At 36.2% G+C, this 20,238-nt stretch overlaps 2 protein-coding genes across 3 annotated transcripts; both read left to right on the forward strand.

The window, feature by feature from the left end:
* Positions 1–742: 742 nt before the first annotated feature.
* On the forward strand, positions 743–17,676 carry LOC121408270 (ileal sodium/bile acid cotransporter-like). Of its 2 annotated transcripts, none has more exons than XM_041599675.1 (7): positions 743–925; positions 13,037–13,364; positions 13,970–14,246; positions 14,601–14,892; positions 15,669–15,783; positions 16,334–16,593; positions 17,405–17,676. In XM_041599675.1, the coding sequence occupies exons 1-7, from the start codon at positions 900–902 to the stop codon at positions 17,577–17,579; spliced, it is 1,473 nt and encodes a 490-aa protein (XP_041455609.1). In that variant the 5' UTR covers positions 743–899; the 3' UTR covers positions 17,580–17,676. The 2 variants fall into 2 exon arrangements, with proteins under 2 accessions (XP_041455609.1, XP_041455610.1); XM_041599676.1 differs by having other exon boundaries at positions 744–956; positions 17,405–17,675.
* On the forward strand, positions 5,901–8,632 carry LOC121408269 (ileal sodium/bile acid cotransporter-like). The gene has a single exon (XM_041599674.1). The coding sequence runs from the start codon at positions 6,889–6,891 to the stop codon at positions 8,596–8,598; it is 1,710 nt and encodes a 569-aa protein (XP_041455608.1). The 5' UTR covers positions 5,901–6,888; the 3' UTR covers positions 8,599–8,632.
* Positions 17,677–20,238: the final 2,562 nt, after the last annotated feature.

Raw genomic sequence — 20,238 nt, forward strand, 5'->3', positions numbered from 1 at the left:
TTCTCTTATCTTTGTTTCTTAGATTTGTATGATGCTTACTTATATGTATCATGTAATCTTTGTGTGTATCATATGACATTCTAAATTATGTTTGTGCGAACAAATTGAATTTCAATTTGTACCTGATTGCATAATGGACAATACAAATATCTGAATCTGTATTTCATACGCTGGCAAATTTGGACTACTCTGAGTTGAACTGTGGTCTGGGACTGTGGATTCTTCTGCTTATATTTCAAGTTAGTCCCTCCTCTTTACTTACTGGTGAAAAGAAACTACATTTGGTTTTAAAGCTTCCGTCAACACCAACTCCGTTTCGACTATCCCTCTTGAACAAATACATGGACAATAGCTCGTTAAAAAAAAGTTCTCTAAAAAAGAGAGCGTCCCGGTCAGTTGGTTGTGACATCAGGGAGTTGATGGAGGGGGATGAGGGCAAGACAAGTTGCTTCAATACATGAGACAATCTAATTAAGTCATCTCGAATTTTGTTGCATTCTTATACACATTGATTGAGGATTATCACGCAAATTATGTTTTATTAGTTATTCGAGGTCATTCTTGATAATGAAATAAATAAAGTAAGGTTTGAACCATGAAACGTCAACAAAGAGTTCGAAGGTGGTCATCTGTGATTGTTATGGACCAGCACGCACCCTGATTGGTCCAATCAACTTCTCATCTTAATGATGATTCACAGAGGGTTTCTTTTGTTACCTGTCAGCTTTTCTCGGGTTGGGGTCATCTTATATTTCAGATCAAACAAACCGACTCTCTCTATAAATAGGCCCATGAAGTTTAAGAAGAGAGTGTTTGTCGAGTAAATCGAACAGAAGAATCGAATCATCGACACTAGCTGCTTCACTCACTTGGCTGGTCAAGACGTACGGAGGAGCTTGATGGTCCCCAACGCAGGACATCTCAGGTATTCTAAACATCAATCTTCTAGTTATGCCGTAAGTATTTAGCTTCTTTGATGTCGTTCTTTTCTATTTGATAACATTCATTGTTTATACATGGAACTAAAGCAAAATTAGTTGAATCTTGAATGATTATGCCCTTTTCACATCGATCAGATTTTAACATTATTTGTCATTTCATCATGTGATGATGGGCCTCGGAACGAATTTTGAAGAAGTTTAGAAAAATGACAAGCGCCCCCTCCACCGCCCCCCAAAACCCCGTTTTCTCAAAGAATGTGACAAGCAAAACAAAAAAGGCAAAAATGTCAAATTTCCATACATTTCAACACACCAACCTGATTTCAAAGGGGTGCTGCCTATTAATTGTGTAACACTGCTTTCCAGGCGCCATGCATAATTATATACATGTATGCCATTGTGGTCTTTTCATCTTGCTTTTTTCTCTCTGCTGCCTTAGAAAACACCAAAACCCACCACGATCTATTTATTTTTACAATAAATTGATTATCTCCTTGCAAGAGCAGACATGAATCGAAAATGCTGAATGAATATAGGCTTAAAATTGTTTTTGTTTCACTTTACGTGAATTCCACCAAAGCCTGAAGCATGAAGCCACCGAGCGGTTTATTCCTCTATTCGAGGGATAGAAAGAATTTAATTTGCTCTCGACTGAGTATATCCATGAAACAAAATATGTGATTAAAAAAAACACAGGGCAGCTCATAGATCTATACCGATATTTCCCTCCAAATTGATGACTTCATCTTCTTGTTGGCTTCCTCGAAAAGTTTTGGCAACTTTCAAATATAAACATTAAACCAGCACCAAGACTCGTAGCAAACCGTTACTTTTATTATCGAGAACAATAAAAAGTACTGGTCTCATTGCACCCATTCTCTCCAGATGTGACGCACTTTAGTTTGTTTTGAGGACCTTTTATGCCATAAAAACGCAAATGGGAGATTGTCAGATCGTTTCGTGTTGAGAAACCAGAAATTTATTGCTAAAGAAGAAAGGGTTTTAACCCGAAGAAATTTCGCCAAAGGATGTGAAAAAATAGTTGAAGCCATTGAGGCAATACGTAAGAGTTCCCTCTCGTCACCACACGTATTGTCCTGTTTTATTTTTTTTTATCAGAAGTTCCCTTTGTTTGGGTGCAGTCCTCTACTTTTTATGGGGTAGGGAGGGGGTTCCGGGTCTTAAAAATGAGTGTGCATCGAGGGCCTGTGATTTTGTTTCTGAATCTTAGAGTGAGATAAGAAATAACAGCGAACGGATAATTTTTTACAGGAAAAAAATACAAGAGTTGCGATTGCTTTTAAGCAACAGATATCTACTCTAAAAAGCATGGGATCCGCTTTTAAACTTGACAATATAAAATTCAAGTTCGTCAACGCTATCCCTCCGTTCCCAACAAAGATCACAGATGTGAGGTCTGGTTTGAACTGTTCTTTGTGTTTTTTTTACCCCTTATATGCCCCTTTATTACCTGTACCAGGGCACCTCTTTAGATCAATACTTGTTTTTGAAAGGGCTACCATGTACAAAGGAGAGCACATACATAAATGAATAGATATATTCGGCCTAAAATGGTTCTAGGAAATATGCATTCTACTTGTTACTTTGATATTTCAGTCATTATATAGGTCTAACACATGTCACTGTTTACTTCAATTTGGCTTCTACTTTTGTCAGGTAACGTTTCTATTAATTCGTTTACATTGTTCATTATACATTTGTGTTGAATCTGATTTTATGTTTTTCATTTCATCTTTTCGATTAACATATACATTTTTCGGTTCTTATCATCATAATGTGTTTTGTTCTTTTGCTCTCAGTTTGTTAAGTTGCTTATTTAATTTTTCTTATTAGGCCTAATAGCAATAAATTTGTCTGATATTAAGCATGCCTTATAGCACTTACTTCAAAATAAAGGCTTGCAATCATCCAAAAATTAATTTGTGCCACATACAATATTCTTCATTCACATTTTTAGAAAATAGGCAAAAATAATTTGTTCCAAAATCGGATCGTGGTCCAGGAGCTGTTCGGAGGCCTTTATAGGAAATATCAAAAACGCAGATGAGATCATGCGACGGCCTCGTGTAAATTTCTGTCATGAATTTCGATTTAGATCAGTGAAAGCATCTCATTACCTCTTTTGGGACACCAAACTATCTGTATATAAGTTATTCAATATTTGTTTTGTGATTTTCCGTAGATACAAGATACATGAGTGGAGCGTTGTGGCCCAGTGGATAAGTCTTCTGACTTTGAAACAGAGGGTCGTGGGTTCGAATCCCAGCCATGGCGTAATTTCCTTCAGCAAGAAATTTATCCATACTGTGCTGCACTCGACCCAGGTGAGGTGAATGGGTACCCGGCAGGATTAATTCCTTGAATGCATGAGCGCTGAGAGGCTGCTCGAGCTAAAGCCGGGGTAGTAATAATAATAATAATAACGCGCCTCGGAATAGAATATCTCTAGATAGATGGCGCTATATAAATGCCTATTATTATCATTATTATATTACAATATATTTTGCAAGATTGGTCATACGTTGGGTTTCGGTTATCTCCTTCAAGTAAAAAAAAATACATGAATGCTAACCACCCAGGGTCAAAAATATGAAAATCAAAATTTTCTATGGTAAATACTTTTCAATTTCCTCTTATATGTGCGCTTATTTTCGAAATCTATCTTCTTTCTATAAATATGAATATCCACATGAATTTATGTAATATTTTCATCAATTTAATTTCAGTGACATTTTTAAATGCTCTTTATTTACTAAGAATATAGTTGCTTAGATACTAACATCTGTACAATGGTCGTGGTGCTATGTCAGTATCATGTAATATGCTATGAGCACGCACTAAGCTTATGTTTATGGACATATATCTTCAGAAACCCTCCCATATCCCCCCCCCCCCCGTCCCAGAAAACAAGCCCTGCATATTAGCTTCTGGAGAGACTTGGATATTTAAGGCCGGCAAGCCTTTTACAGCACATAAACTCCCGCCATAGCCTTTACTTCACCTGGGTTGAGTGCACCACAATGTGGATCAATTTGTTGCTGAAGAAATTACGCCATGAATTCGATTCGAACCCACGACCCTCTTTTTTAAAGTCAGGAGACGAATCTGCTGGGTCACAAAGATCAAACAATCATAAATCCGACAAGTTATCTAGATTAAATATTTTTTTCAAAAAAATATGAAAGCTATGGCATTTTAAATTTGACAAAACTTTATATGCACATAATGGGATAACCGATGTCATGTCACAAACGAAAAAAATACTATTTTCGTGTTCAAGAAACTCATCATTTCAAAAATTATAAATGTAGAAATGAAAGATATTTACGCCTTTTTTTCTACCATGTCCATAAAAGTTGGTTTCATTTGCTAGTTAGCCATGTTTGCAAGAGAGCAGAGATCTCATGCAAGAAATTTTAGATATTTTTATTTCAAAATGGAATATTCTATTTAGTAAATTACATTTTGATTCACTTTGTTGTCATAGATATATAAAATTTCTTCTGCATATATACATTTCCATTTTTAGCAATGACAGTTTGTTTTGTACATTTTGACATATAAATAACAAAACATATTTCCAAGTACCCCTGTGCAAAAATTATATGCAAGATTATTACATATCAGGTTGGAAATGGAGGAGGCTGCTAAAAAGCGGAGCTTGTAGAGTGCAGCGTCCTAATAAATATTCTTGTAGTTGCATAGCATATAAAAATCAAAATTAAAACTTGAGCATCAACCAGTTCAATTAAAAGGAAATAGGGGAAATTAAAATAGAAAAGGAAATAAGAAAAAGAGAGATTAAAGGTCTCCAGAACCCAGCCCCAGCACTCACAGACGGACCTCGCTGATCAACAGGAAAGCGAAAGAGATGGAAAAGTGTACCAAATATTTGAGCATTCTTTGACTATTCTTCATTTAGTTTGATTATTTCATATATATGTATACATATATATATATATATGTATATATGTATATGTAATATATGCATATACCAATGACGATAAATGAATGTGAAATAGGAAGGAACCTGCACAATAAGGCAGAGATTGTAGGTCTCTTTAAAATATGAAATCATCAATGAAGGAGATGAGGTGTAAAAAGACACTAGATACTTAGACACTAAAAAAAATAGAATAGAGATTGATAAGGAAACATAAAAGAGGGGGGTGTTTGGAACTTCGGAGTTGGGTGAGCAAAGCCCGAGACGGGACCAAAAGAGATCGGGTCGGAGGGTAATAGGGAGAAGATCGGACTGAGATCCATAAGTAACGACGTCCACTACCACTTACGATTGGACCTGTTTTTGTCTTTTATATTTCAAATCCACAATATAGGTATATGCGCATTTGAATCATTATTTTGTAAGTTTCTTCTTTCCGTATCGCCTTTAAAAACTTATTTTGTTGTTGAGTGTAATGCCTGAGCCACGGACAATGCAATCTGAGCATTGATTGTTTAAACGTCCTCATATGCCATAAAGCAAGATCCGCCCAAATGATGTTTAAGAATAATTTATGGTGATTTTCCAATTGATCATTAATCTAACATAGTTACGACGAGGAAGATCTTTACAAGAAAACAGGGTCGTTCGTTAGCTTGACTTCCCCCTTTTCTTGGTATTTATTCTATCCAAACACCCACCCATGATTTGCGCGATATTTTACATCTCAGGAAGTTTATAGCTCATACAATTATGGCAAAACTTCCTCGTTCTATATGCTTATAATCTCTCAATGGATAGTGAGACAATAACCATTTCGAGCATTTCAAACGACTACGGGGCTGAATTGTATCCAAAAAGTTCACGCTTCAGGGCTTAAGTATAAAACATCAAATTCTTTCGACAGGGGTAATAACACCATATTCAATGGATTTTTCTGACAAAAGCCATGATGACGCAACAATAGAATTCCCCCTACTCTTCCACCAAACGCTGTACTTTGCTTTGTATTCATTTTAGAAACACAAATACTATCCCCCTTCTTCAAAATTTGGCTGTGAGCGTGTGAAGCGAGATACTCTTGTTCTTTGATACCTCTCTCTACAACAAACAAGGAACGCCACTTTTTAAACATATAACATGTACAGGACTGCCATTTGTTTGCGCATGGTGTCAATTGAAAAGCCATATCTGTTTTTCTTCAGTGACTATATAAAGAAGCATGTCAACAAACTTCAGCTTGCTGTATAGTGTTTGAAATGACCAAATTATTTTATTCCCATCGTAATCCATTAAAGCACCACAGAACTCAGTTTGAATGGAATACCATCGCATGAATATTGTTATGATGTGGAGACTCTCATTTCCCAACAATTTCAGCGAGCCGGAATTGTAAATTGATATTCATCAGATGAGCTGTAATGAAAACAGAATATTCAGTAATCATTATTGTGATTGGCAGCGGCCATAACACTGGACCAGGATATATATTATATCACTTCTGATGTTTCATGTTCAAGTACAAGGAATTATGGTTCGATAACTAGATATGACGATGAGGTGATCTTCAAAGAACATTAGCTTGAAGGGCGACAAACGCTACTTGAGTGTCTGATTACACATTTTAGGCGGAAGCAGTTCCTATAGGGCTTACAATTACATGTGCTGTGGAGTATATTGCTGGTGAAAATTCACTTTCGAAACCATTATCATAATTATCGTGTAAATATACAGCGGTTGCAAGCCTTTTATTTTACATTTTCGCCGAATGTAGCATGAATTATCTCTCTAATTGAGATGCCACTAATCGAAACTCGTGCATAGATTGCACGTAGACAATTAAAACTGTAAACACTGTCAAGAGCATGCATGGGAGTGCTCTTGAACAATGTGAAGACTATTGATTGCCGTGAAGATAAATCATTAGTGGTAAATTTTGTCTTGTTGATATCGTGATTCGTCAGAAAGGAGAGGACCACCATCATGCTACCATCCCTTGGTAACATACTCCTCGCCATCATCTTCTTGAGGGTGGGCGTGGCCGGGGCGGAGTTCAATTATACCACTTTACCAACAGACTTTGTCACCGTGGAGGAGGGAAAGGAAGCGGGCTTGCGGATGAACCTTACCGGCATCACGAAAACTCTCCAGATTGAAACATCGAGTAGCGATCTGCAAAAGTTTACCCTCGAGCAAGCCAGCTTTCAGGTTAACCCCATCTACGAAACGATTCTGTATCCCAATGGTTCGACAGGCCAACGACTCAGAGACGACGGAATACAGACTATAACGATTATGATAGGAGGTATTTCATTAGGTATTAGACAAATTGACTTTGTGGTGAGGGATGATATGGGTTTATTGGACCCTAGGTTTCAAATCCAGCCGTTTATTGTCAAAGTGATCCGGACTCCAAGCTCAGTGGGAACTGTATTCACCTATATCTTGTTGGTGTGGCTAATGATCAGTTATGTCACCATGGGGGTAAAGATAGAATGGGGCGTCATCAAGAAAAAGATGAAGAGACCATTTGGCGTAGTGATCGGTGCGATGTGTCAATTTATTGTGATGCCTGGCATAGCTGCGCTCCTGGCGAGGGTGTTGAATCTTGAACCTACAGCGTCAGTGGCTCTCATCATCGTTGGCTCGTGTCCAGGGGGATGGCTCAGTAATGTCTTCACCCTTTTGCTTGATTGTGACTTGGTCTTGAGTCTTACAATGACATTCTGTTCGACGGTGATTGCCCTGGGTATGATGCCATTGAACCTATTCATCTATGCCACACCATACGCCAGGAACAACAGCAACATCAGGATACCTTTCGAGCAGATCTTCATACAGCTTATCACGTTGGTCGTACCTCTATTCATAGGAACATTCCTTGCTCATAGATACCCTCGAGTGGCTAAATGGTTCCGAAAGCTCCTGAAGCCTATAGCGGTTGTTCTTGTCCTTGTCGGATTTGCTGCTGGACTCTGGGCCAACTACTTTGCCTTCGAGTCTCCTGCAGACATCTATCTCAGTGCGATTATATTACCTTGTGTAGCCGCTCTCCTGGCTTTCTTTGTGAGTAAACTCACTTGCTTGTCTAACCATTCATCCATCACCATCGCCATAGAAACAGGGTCTCAGAATGGTCTCCTAGCGACATCTGTTATAGCATTTTCCTTTCCTCAACCGGAAGCGGATCTCATGACCAGGGTTCCCGTTCTCTTCGTCACCTTCATTTTCATCGAAGGGTTATGTATGACGGCCATATACGTGGTCATGAAACGGTTTCCCGGTCGATTTGAGCTTCCAGATGATGACGATCGCGTCGACCACGACGACTTAGGTGATAAAGCAATTAAATTTGAACCATCGCATGAAAATGGAAATACAAAATTGGACATATCATCAAGGATAGTTGGGGTTGGTTCCAGTGACTTCAAACAGTCCTCCAAACCAAGAAAGAAGACTAAACAATCATGGATGTTCTCGAAGTCGACTCAGGTCGACCTTGACGAGATTCGTCGAAGTTCTGATAATGCCAGGTCGAACGTTATGTCCCAGGTCCGGTCCCATTCTAGATCTGTTTCCCATGTCAACCATGCTTACGACGCTGAGGAACATGGACCAATATCTGTGTATAATATCAGCACTGCCACAATGGATGATACTGCGAACCAGAATGCTCGTCAAGTCTATATATGATAATTTTAATAGACGAATCTGTACTACAAAAACGTTTTATCATGTTTTATGGGCTGAGGGGGGGGGGGGGCGCAAACGTACAGAAGACGGAATTGAAACAGGAACAACGTAAAGTTTATTTCACGTTTCCTCTTATATCAAAGTCAAAATGTCATCAAATTGATGCCATATTCCCATTTTTTCTTTCGTATCTTGTTATATGAAATTAGCTTTATTCGAATTCTACCAAGAACTGAAAAAAATGATTGCTAACCGATTAACAGTGCATTGGTTATTCATTTCTGCAACTTATTTTATTATATAGGAGACACTTAATTCACACGTGTATGAAAAAAAAATGATTTATATAATCATATAAATAAATAATAATAATACAAATAACAAAAGGAAAGTTGGGATGTGACATCATCAGCCCACCAAATGATTATTCATGATGACGTGCATATATATATTTTTACAATATATTGCTAAAATTTAAAATTCATTAACTTCGTTAGTTGAATTTTACTATATTTATTTAAATATTTTCGGCCTGGGGTACCCTTTAAGTTGCTGTCACACCAAGACTATTCAGTTAACATTTGCCGACTTATTTAATTACATTTCTTGATATCAAATGTTGCCATTTGTTGATAACACAAAATGATTTCTTGAAATCAATAATCAATTATTAATATACAGATCTTGATTTTTTTTACTTGCTTGATATCAAGATAAAGGATGAAAAAATGAATTCTACATCGCCTGATCGTGACCGCCCCTACAGGTAATCTGTAACCATGCATGTAACACATAAAGTAAAAACTGAACAAAACATGGGGTATCATTCAACTTTTATATTCAATGCGTTTAGTACTCACAGCTCTTATATGTAGAAAATCTCAGGAATTATACGAGTGTTGCCATTTTCCCAATGTTAATCTGTCCTAACATTTAAATGTAGATTTATGTCATCTATGATGTCTTTGATCATGTTGATTTCTATCAGCAGAATCGCCGATCCTAGGGGCAGGGTGAAGCGATCTACCCCAGTGAAAAAAATGGGGCAAATATATCAATTTGCCCCCAGTGATTTTTAACAACTTGAAAAATTCATATTTAATGCATATTGACTGTAATGATTCATTCTACCCTGAAATTGATAATGATTTTCTTTTGAATATTATTTTACAATATTTCTAAATGTTTTTTTACGAAATCATTTATATGATTTCACTCTGTGCACTTAACATCGATTTTTACCTTTTTAATTGTAATATCTTTTTACTTAGAATGCGTTTCACTTTCAATTTTCACGATCATTTTCTTTGCTCTTTTTAATGTTTTGAAAAGATATTGGTAAATAACCTCTCTCTTACGCAATCAAATGAAGACCATACATTATATATCTCAAAATACTATTATTAAATGTGAATAAAACTTTGTCCGTGACATTTTTATTTTAATTTCTTGTAATTTAGTATGTAAAAATATGCATAATCTTCTTGGATTAATCAAAATTTCAAATATTGTTATAACGCAATAATTTCTATCATGATTAAAGCTGCTTTAATATGCATGGTATGTCAAAACGATGCTCATAAAACAGTACTTTCACCATACACTCAATTTTGCCCCCAACCCTCCCTCTCTCCCTATCTCTCTCTCTCTTTCTATCGCCTCTTTCTTCGTGGCCTCTTCTATCTCATTTTTCTTAACTCCTTTTTAGGTATACTTTCACGCGTGAGATAGATCTTTTCATTTTATGTTTAACATTTCGTAACAAACTGACACAGTTCAAATATAACAATTTCCTGTAACTACAACAAAGTATTCTCTTTTCGAATGTAGAGTACATCTATCCATTTGAATAAATTGTGAGATGACAAAGGGCTGATAAGAATATGAGAGAAAGAGAGATAAATAGAGAGGGATAGAGAGACAAAGGGAGGGGTGAGGAGAGAGGGAGAGATTTGTTAAGAATGCAGAAATACACCAATGAGCATGTTGAGAATGTTTATACAATTACTGTCGGAAGAATTGCTATTAAGGACATTGCGTTAAAAATGTTGAGAAAATGAATAGAGTTTCTTCATCTGCATTAAGTAATAAAGATATACATAAGATGATGACGACGACGACGACGACGACGAGATGATGATGATGGTGGTGGTGGTGGTGATGATGATGATGATGGTGATGCTGGTGGTGATGATGGTGATGAGAATAGCGATGATAACGATGGTGGTGATAGTGGTTGTGATGATAATGGTGGTTATAATGATGTTGACGATGATGATGATGATGATGATGACGATAATGGCGATGATGATAATGGTGGTGGTGGTGTTGTTGGTGGTGATGATGATGACGACGATAGTGATGATGATGACGATAATGGTGATGATGATGATGATGATGATGATGATAAGGATACTTATAATGGTGGTGATAGTGGTGAAGGTTGTAAGCTACATTGTGAACGCGGGTATCATTACGAAATGATAATGATGGTGTGGTGATGAGGATGATGATGATGATGATGGTGGTGGTGGTGGTGGTGATGATGATGGTGGTGGTGGTAATGATAATGATGGTAATGGTGATGATTATGATTCCATGACGATGATGATAATGATGATGGTGATGATGATGGTGATGATGATGATGATGACGGCGATGTTGTTGTTTTCGTTGTTGTTGATGATGATGATGATGATGGTGATGATGGTGGTGGTGGTAATGATAATAATGATGGTAATGGTGATGATTATGATGCCATGACGATGATGATGGTGATGGCGATGTTGTTGTTGTTGTTGTTGTTGTTGTTGATGATGTTATGATGATGACGGCGATGTTGTTGTTTTCGTTGTTGTTGATGATATGATGATGATGATGATGGTGATGATGGTGATGATGATGATGATGATGGTGATGACGGCGATGTTGTTGTTGTTGTTGATGATGATGATGGTGATGATGGTAATGATGATGATGATGATGATGCCATGGTGATGATGATGATGATGATGATGACTCATATAATGATGGTGATAGTGATTGAGGTTATAACCTATATTGTGAACGTGGTAATCATTTGGACAACATGATATAAGAGAACCAGTCCACTCTCATAATATTTATACAACCTTACATTGCATCTTATAATGTTTACTAGTTTCATTGTATTATATTTGTGTTCAAACACCGGCTAGACATACATGTAGATGTAAACGCTGCAACACTGCAAGCAATCACTTTTTTATTCACGTGTTTGGCAAATCCATAACACGACACACCACCTTAATTAAATTAGTTTAATCAAATGTTAGAGCACCATTTTCATCATCAAAATTTAATATCATCTTCACGAACTTTCTGTGTTTAGATTTAGTGATAACAAATCTCTTACATTCATATGAATGGTGGCTCTGAATATAATCATGACTTGTTGGTTTCGCGATCGGTGCATGGTCGCAAAATATTATGCCTGTGTCGGCTAGTTCACGATTTAGGTAGCAAATTATATTTTTTCTTTCTTTCGTTCTTTCTTTCTTTCTTTCTTTCTTTCTTTCTTCCTTCCTTCCTTCCTTTCTTTCTTTCTTTCTTTCTGTATGTAGGTAAGTAAAAGTTATTCCGCATGTACCAATCAAAAACATATAGTTCAAATATGTACTGTATAAAGATGTGTTTAATCTAATAATAATCTCATTCCATGAGGGTTAATTTTTTTTAAGTTTTTTTTTTATTTTATATATATAACTATAGTGACATAACTATAGTTTAAAAATATAATTAAAGTGACATCGCTCAGTAAAGTTTGATAATGTCATATTTGTCAAGCTACTGCTTCGGATACATCCTAGATTTCCCGAACGATCCATATTATCTTCTGATCAATTAGAATTTTCATGATAAGGAACATAAGTGAAGACAGCATAGAGAATTTAAAACAAACATTAATGTGCTACAACAGTGAGGATTGACTCCATTGCAGTGGGATAAGGTTCTCCCAACATATTAATTAACAGTTCTGCACATACCCACTTGCTACGAGCAAAAAATACACAGAAATGACGGCCCCCTCACAGCTGCATCTACTAAATGCTAAATAAAATAAGCTTATATCGTCATATACTTTTGTATGTCCACATGCGTATCCCACCACAAACATGTGCTTCTAGGGACCTACGCCGTCTTCTGTATACATAAGTTGTATATATTTATATTCTTTATGGTAATTGATTTCATATGAATTCCTGTTAAGAAAATGAAGAAATTTTGTAAGATGGAGGAAAATTAATGTTTATTTTAATTGAAATGAAATGAAATACTAAGCATCTTACGGGAATCGCCCCATTTCAGAAATACATGTACTACTTACTCGATTTAAGGCATTGTGTGGAAGACTAATTATTCACATTCATGTTAATATCAATTTTATCCTGTTTTGCAGAATGACCAACATGGCTACCTCAAATTTGATTCTTATCTCACTACTGTCGATGGCAGCGACGATGACTACCGTCGATGCTCAGTGCGGATCTGTCACCCTTGTCAACATCAGCTACACAGAGGATTTCGTTTACGTCTACGAAGGACGCCAGGCAAACTTCACATTGACCATTGATGACGTGGTTAGCGATGGGATCCTCTCTTTCAGGTCAGATAGCCCACGTCACTTCGAGTTGAAGGACCCGGAAGTGACCTTTAACCTGTCAGTGGGTGGAGGTTATCCAATGAACATCACTTCGACTATCATTGGAAATGTGATATCGATCGAGGTAATGTGTTTTCCTTGGAATCGAAAACGATCATTTGGAAATCGTGTTATTTGATATTTTTAATGATTTAATGTGACTGCTAGAAAACAATAAAATGGTACCAAAAAAAGTTTTTTCATCGTTATGTTTTTTGTTAATTATAATAAAATGATGTTCGAAAAGATTGACAGATTTTCAAATGTGGTATCTAAAACTTACCTTTTGCAATGAATAGCCATCAGAAGCTTCACCAAAAATGCAAAATCAGTCTCGTCAATAACGGACCCTAGATTTGATATAAATATGACGACGAATATTCAATTACAGTCTTGAATGTTGATTGACAAATGGGAAGAGAAACAAATTGGGTCATGATTGACCCCTAATAGTATCTCAAGCTAGACGATGATATCAATATACATATGAGATACTTTATAAACTTTAATGGTAAGCATTAAATCGTGAAATGTTATTTCGGCGAAGGAAGGACGCAGCGCGTCTTTTTGGTGCCGAAACCCTGTTCGGCTAATACTCAACACAAGAATTACCTTTTTTTCATATTTGTAATTGTCAATATTAGACATGGAATAAAATGATAATGAATGAGGTTCCATTATTTTTTTCAGGAAATGGAAATATTATTTACCCCTGAAGGCTCAAATGGCGTCATAGTTGTCGGTTCTCAAAGCGTAGGCGTCCGTCGTATTCCAAACGTTCTGCAATTGATTTACATCTACACTCTACTTGCATGGGTAGTGATAAGCTACATATCTATGGGTGGCAGCATGGATCTCAAAGCAATCTGGGAGAAAGTTCGACGCCCTTATGGTATCCTGATTGGTCTGTTTTGTCAGTTCATCATCATGCCTGCTCTTACTTACGCCGTTGCCCGTCTCATTACTGGTAAATATTTGTTTAACCATGGACCTATTACGACCGTAGGCAAAAAGATTGGAGCCAGTTGAAAGTTATTGGTAAAATAATTAAACTCACAAGCACATGGATAAAAAAAATGTTCAGGGTGATAGATTAAAGTTTGTTTGATTTACAAATATAATTTGAAATACAATAATGTTCTTAGCTGTGTTCGTAATATAATGTGAAAAGAAATTATGTCGGTCGTATCATTTACAAGTATCTTAATATCTGTGGTTTTCCAGTTATTTTGATACTGTTTTACTTATATGTTGCATCAAATCGCATTGACCCCCCATCAAACTATTTCTCTGATATGATATTTATTTATTTAACTATCAGATGAGCCTACAGCAGCAATTGGTATCGTCTTGGTCGGCACATGTCCTGGCGGATGGTTAAGTAATATCTTCAGCGTTCTTCTCGATGTCGATTACACCTTGAGCGTGACCATGACATTCTTCTCCTCCATCATCGCGCTCGGTATGATGCCCCTCAATCTCCTCATCTACGCCACGCCCTTTACTGGTGGTGACGCACGACTTGGCACACCATATGTCGACCTCGTCCAGCAGCTCGTCATCCTCATCCTACCCGTCTTCCTCGGTATAGGCCTCTCCTATAAATTCAAGAAGTGAGTTTTTCCTTTATGCTATCAAATCAAGCACACACTGGTGAATTTACTGTATACATGGCATAAAACGTATATGAAAATATAGATCTTTTTTTATTAATATCTAGGTTAGTTCAATTTATGGCAAGCCTGTGTTATATCATCAGGCTCTTCCAATGTTTCGGGTTACTTTCTTTTCTAATTTCTATATATGATTCCTTATTCGGTCGTTATCTGATACGAATGGTTCATCAGTTCTTAAAGTAAAATGCACATGCATTGAAACATGACTTATCCCTCCTCTAAAACAAGCAGAATATATAGGTGTTACATGAACCATCTGTCATTTTAAATGATAACCACTCAAGTTGGAAGTCGTTTGTTTGTAAATATATACCACTCACATGACACATGATGACATAATCCATTCCAATATCGCTGAATCATTTTTCGGCGCATCTAATAAATTCAATTTACTTTCTAAATTGATGCAGGGGCGGAGCGGGGGTATTCTGTTAGTGGGTAAGATAACCTAAAGATGACGTCATCTTTTTTCTCAATAGAAAAACAAGTTGTTTATTATCATGAGAGTTACACGATCCTATCCTCTCTTTCTGTAATTCATCCTTCTTCCCTTCTTCCCCTCTCCTTTTCCTGTTTCCCCCACTACTTGAATAATGATAATCGAGGCGGCAACCCCTGCCCCCATGCTTCACCACCTCTTAAAATTGATGATTGCATAATCTCCCCTATCAACAAGCTGATATTTATGAATTATGTATCATCGTTTTACACAGATTCAGGAAGTTTTGTGATAAAGTCATTAAACCGATCTCAGCCCTTCTCATCATATGTGGAGTGTCGCTTGGTGTTCCAGCAGACCTCTATGCCTACACCACGTCACCACTTGAGGTAATAAGGTCTAAAATGTGTAAAATGTGATGGTATATTGCTATCCATTCAACCACCACCTTGATTATGAATCCGGGATAAATCCTACCCCATCCCATTCTACATACTCTCCTTGATAATGATGATGATGATGATAATAATAATAATAATAATAATGATAATACTACTACAGCTACTACTACTAATAATAATTATAATAATTATAATAGGCATTTATTTAGTGCCATCTATCTAGAAAATATTCTGTTCCGAGGCGCACAAGAAAAGAAAGAATGAGAAAGTTTGGATGAGTGTCAAAGTGCCAATAACTAATACTGTTAGATAAGATAAGACTTCAGTTAAGATTGGAAGGTCTTCAGTGATGGTATAATTCTTAAATTCAACGGCAAATTATTCCAGACAGAAGGTGCTGAGGCAGAGCAAGCTCGCGCACCATATGCTTCACGTGTCTTGGGAGTCTCAAGAAGTTGCTGGTGTGATGATCTTAGGCTACGAGCTGGTGTATAAAGCATGACAACTATACTTTGATTATTTTTTTTTTTGCAATCAGAACTGGATCGCCAGTATAATCACCCCAATTTGCGGAGCATTCTTCGGTCTCGCCTTAGCTCGTATCTTCGCTCGCGATGTCCGGACATCGATCACCATCTCGTTGGAGACAGGTGTTCAGAATGCTCTCCTTGGCCGTACCATCGTCGCGCTCTTCTACCCTCAACCGGAGGCTGATCTCATTGCTCGAGTTCAACTCACATTTGTCATGGTGACCCTCGTCGAAGGAACGCTGGCGTCTATCATCTATTCGTTATTCAGGTAGGTATTTGTTCAAGCGCTTTGAGTGAACAAATATAAATTATTTATTTGCCTTGTTTTCTACCATTCTAACTCTTTTAAAGGTACGTTACTGCGTTCAAATTCAAATTCAAATTTATTTATTTCACCTCCATCAAACAAAAAACAAATTGTATAACATATATAAACATTAATATTTGTATCCGTGGCAAAAAAAAAAATACTACATTATGTTGTGAAATAAACACTAAGACAATTTGGGCAACACATTGTAGGTTTTAAATATGTATACTATTTTTCAATTGGTTTTTTATATTTTCTATCTCTCTTTTCTTATCTCCCCCTTCTCTCTCTTCTTATTTCTCCACTTTCCTTTTCATTTTATACTCCACAATTTCTTTTCCCTCATTTTTGGCTCTTCGAATGTTGTCTAATTTTGCGTATGTCCCGGTCCCATCCCCTTGAATGTTGATTTAATCATATTTTACAAGTCCTGCATTTTATGCAGGTTCTTTCCTATTTCACAACTCATTTATTCTCATTGCTATAATTTACTGTCATTCTTTGCAATACTGAATTACTTTGCCATATTGTATTCTGTGTTATAATAATCAAATGTATTGTCTTATATTGTGTTGATATTTTGTTCTTTATTTTGCGAAATATGAGAAGAAATTCAAATCAAATCAAATAGAATTTTTAAATTACAAAGACGTTCAAATGAGTTTATTCTCCCCTCCCTCCTCCCTCCTCCAAACCTTAACTTGAATGTTAAGACAATAACGAAGATATGTTAATAAACTTGTTCTCCTCGTAATGTCTACGCATCCAGGTATCTATGTTGTCGCAAGCAGTGTGATAAGATGATGCCGAAAGAGGATGAAGTCAATGATGAGGAGGCTGTGGTAGTCGATGACATCGACCCCAAAATTGGTCTTGAGAGCAATGGTAACACGCCCAACCCAGTCGGAGTTGAGAATTCGGGCTTTGAGATGTCTGACAATTAGGCCGATGATGTCTATATCCAGCTAATATATATATTCAATTCAATTTATTTTCATTCTTCAACATAATACAAATAAATACAAGACAAATTAATTCAATTTAGATAAAAGCATGAACGAAATTCAACATTGAATAAATGAAAAACATATTCAATAAGTGATTCAAAATAAAAAATTAACATGCATGTCAAATTTAAATCAATTAATCAATATAATTGAATATAATATAACAGTAAACTTGACGCACTGACTGTATTGTTTTGTTAAAAAGTTGATGGATTTTGCATGTTGCAGATGGATTTTTCAATTGATTCTTGGCGACTGTTTTTACAAACCTTATAAATGTTCACCATCAGTGGCATAAACATGATAAACATGTCTTAAAAATAGCCATTGTGCGTGGCGTTCACTTTGAGATGTAATTTCCAGCTAACTTTCATTTTCATTTTGAGATTGTTGCATGACTTCATTAAATATTTGTAAGTCTAATTTTGAAGCGGATGTGTAAAGTAATATTTTTATTTCATAAACTATACATCGAATACGGCTTACTAATTGTTATTCATTGTTCTATTTTTGTATAGCCAAGGGGACACAGAAAACAAGGCAATATAAATTACATCTCCGAATTTCGAAGCAAGTTTCCTTACATTTAACAAAATTTTAACCCATAGTCTTTCATATTTCTATCTTTTACGTGAGGTATTTGGTTTTAGTTGTGATACAGTATGATAATCCTTTTGATGACTTATAAAGAAGTACTTATGATGAATAATCTAAAATCGTAATGTTGAAATAGCATTGTATGTAATGATATTTTCTAGAATTCAATGTTTAAAGTTCTCATCCAATCTAAAGTGCTAGTAAACACTCTTAATTTTTTTTTTTACTCTTTATCATAAACTTCACTGCAAAAACTCTGGCGTTGATTTAACACCAGCCCGGAATCTATGTAATTATGTCTACACCAGAGAAGTGTTAAACAACACCAGTTTCGTTTAGGTCTAACACCAGATAGGTGTTTATACAACACCAATTAGTACTAAAACAGCATCGGTTTGATTCCAAACTGGTGTTGTTTCAATACTTCTCTGGTGTGGACATATATAGATTCCGGGCTAGTGTTAAATCAACTAATACACCGGAGTTTTTGCAGTGTATTTCTATCTTTTGGGAAGGGGAAACGGCAACTATAGTTTTTTTTGTACAGTTATTTGCGAATATGTATATATTTGTTTCGTGTTGTATATCATAACTTTTGTATAGGTCCATGAATGATATTCAATAAAGGTAATGTAGTGAAATATTTGCAAGAAAAGTTTGTATTAGCTTTTTAGATCCCTCCTATTTCTAAGTGCCCACATCACTCTCACTTTCTTTACCCCTCCCCTCTCCCCAATCAAGCTCTGATGGGGTTTAGAATCTAACATCACCCCCCCCCCCAAAAAAAAAAAAATCTCACACACACTCACGCAATGTTCTTCAATCCAGTAGTTTGGGTTACAGATTGTTGCAACAACTTCAACATCAATATTATCGAAAATCGCTTTAATATCTGACCGATTACACTTTTTATGCGCTAAATATATTCCTGCAATTTGGAAAGAATTTATTGCACCGTATCCAAAAACTATACACCCCTTGAATATAGCACACGACGTCTCCTCATCTTCACTTCTATTTTATTTATCTGAATCTCTTTTTTATCTTTCCCTTCTCTTTAGCTCACCACTTTTCTATCACTTTCTTTCTTCATCACACGCTCCCACCCCGACACACACGCCTACACCCGCACACTTATTCACAAACCCCTATATACAGACTCTCCCTCTCTCTCTACGATAGATCCTTTCATGGAACACCCCACCCCCCCGAATGAATGTTCATCGTTCTTCTTAAAAACATATATATTCTAAACGCGTCTAGCGACAGAAGCTGAAACCCAGGTTATATGGTCATTTGATTAAAATAATAATTAAGTATTATTGTGAACGAAATAACCTATCAATATCATTTCAAGTAAAACGTACTTGAAATAATGTTTAAAAAAATGTTTGGAATGTAAAATGAAATCACATAAGCACCACCCGTCAAAGGGCCACATAAAATGGAATTTTATTCAAACTTACGAATGGATATAATACAGCAGACTAGCACAATACGGAAAATGCAGCCAGTGAAAAAAAATCAGCATTACAACATACCAACACAATATCATTCTATTAATTTTGTAAGCTATACAGTTTGTTTAAAGTCAAAACTGATGTTTATTGATGTTTGTTTCTATTTTTTTATCAATAATTGACATACGTGTATTTTTTAAAGTTTGGTTCATCCTCTATTGAAAATATGCCACTCACAAAAATGTATCAGGTATGGGCAAATATAGAAAACATGATTTTTTTTCTCTTAGAGGAATACCCCTAATGAAAACCTGAAAACCCTTACACTTTTAACCTGAAAACCCCTTACATTTTGTTGTTTGAATTTCAGAGATACTGAAATATAAATATTCAACTGCCCTTGGTGGCATCTGCTCGCATTGCTATACAGTATTCGAAGGCAGATGGTCCGGGCTGAAAGTATCTATAGCTTAATAAATAAAGTAGAATTCACTTAGCAAAATGCCGAAAATTTCATCACAATCGGATAACAAATAAAA

Source organism: Lytechinus variegatus, chromosome 2 (genome assembly GCF_018143015.1).
Source record: "Lytechinus variegatus isolate NC3 chromosome 2, Lvar_3.0, whole genome shotgun sequence".
Taxonomy (NCBI): Eukaryota; Metazoa; Echinodermata; class Echinoidea; order Temnopleuroida; family Toxopneustidae; genus Lytechinus; species Lytechinus variegatus.

Bases quoted from the DNA above. Each gene is read 5' to 3' on its own strand.
- LOC121408270 (XM_041599675.1), top strand. From the start codon at position 900: ATGGTCCCCAACGCAGGACATCTCAG. The intron at 13,365-13,969 runs GTAATGTGTTTT...TATTTTTTTCAG, and splicing joins GAAATGTGATATCGATCGAG to GAAATGGAAATATTATTTAC. The intron at 14,247-14,600 runs GTAAATATTTGT...TTTAACTATCAG, and splicing joins CGTTGCCCGTCTCATTACTG to ATGAGCCTACAGCAGCAATT.
- LOC121408269 (XM_041599674.1), top strand. From the start codon at position 6,889: ATGCTACCATCCCTTGGTAACATACTCCTCGCCATCATCTTCTTGAGG.